Raw genomic sequence first — 907 nt, forward strand, 5'->3', positions numbered from 1 at the left:
TGTTTTCTTTTATTGTGGATTTTATTAGTGAGGTTTTAAAATCGTTTCCTCCTCCTTTTATCTATATGTAATCCAGTGTCCCAGCTGCTTTTGGAGTTGGGTTTGTGCTAAGTGACAGAGTGATGAACACTAGAGTTTCAGTCACCCAGAGAAACCACAGCAAACAGCATCTATGACAGTCGCGTTTACTTCTTCATTTCTCAGGGAGCCATGATGTCCATTGCTTTCAAGGAGGGAATCAGGATCCCGCCCCCAGCTCTTAACGAAATCATTTTAGCCTCCAATCAGGATGTCCGACAGGTAAAGAAATCAAAGCGTCAACTCATAAAGAGCCCGAGATGGTTGTGTCCTGTGGTTACCTCCTTACCACTGTGGCTGTTTTCCTCTCCAGGTGATCCACAATCTCAGCATGTGGTCAGCCAAGGACAAGGTGATGACGTACGACCAGTGCAAGTCCGACGCAGCCAGCGCACGCAAGGACATGAAGCTCGGGCCGTTTGACGTCTGCAGGAAGGTGTTTGCCTCGGGGGAGGAGACGGCCCGCATGAGCCTCATCGACAAGTCGGACCTCTTTTTCCACGACTACTCGCTGGCGCCGCTGTTCGTCCAGGAGAACTACCTGCACGTGCGCCCAGCTGCTGCAGGGTGAGAGAGGCCACCTGCTTCATCCCATGCGTAAAATTGACCAAGATGTCAAACTTTTATTTTAAATTTGCTCGTTTCCTTTGTTTTTTTGGCAGTGGCAACCTGAAGTCCCACCTGGTGTTGCTCAGTAAGACGGCTGACTCCATCTGTGATGGCGATCTGGTGGATAGACGGATCCGCTCAGGACAAAACTGGTCACTGCTACCCACCCAGGTAACACACACACACACACACACACACACACACACACACACACACACAC

General features: G+C 49.9%; 1 protein-coding gene across 1 annotated transcript; it reads left to right on the forward strand.

Moving 5' to 3' along the window:
- Positions 1 to 9: 9 nt before the first annotated feature.
- Positions 10 to 858, forward strand: LOC106632949 (replication factor C subunit 1; the record flags this gene model as incomplete). Its single annotated transcript, XM_014331700.2, is given in 3 exon segments — positions 10 to 300; positions 392 to 645; positions 741 to 858. Coding segments are annotated over 3 exon segments (462 nt in total), but the record flags the coding sequence as incomplete, so codon positions are not given.
- Between the last annotated feature and the right edge of the window lie 49 nt (positions 859 to 907).

This window comes from Haplochromis burtoni, unplaced genomic scaffold, assembly GCF_018398535.1.
Source record: "Haplochromis burtoni strain Fernald_Lab_line unplaced genomic scaffold, NCSU_Asbu1 Contig_4762, whole genome shotgun sequence".
Taxonomy (NCBI): domain Eukaryota; kingdom Metazoa; phylum Chordata; class Actinopteri; order Cichliformes; family Cichlidae; genus Haplochromis; species Haplochromis burtoni.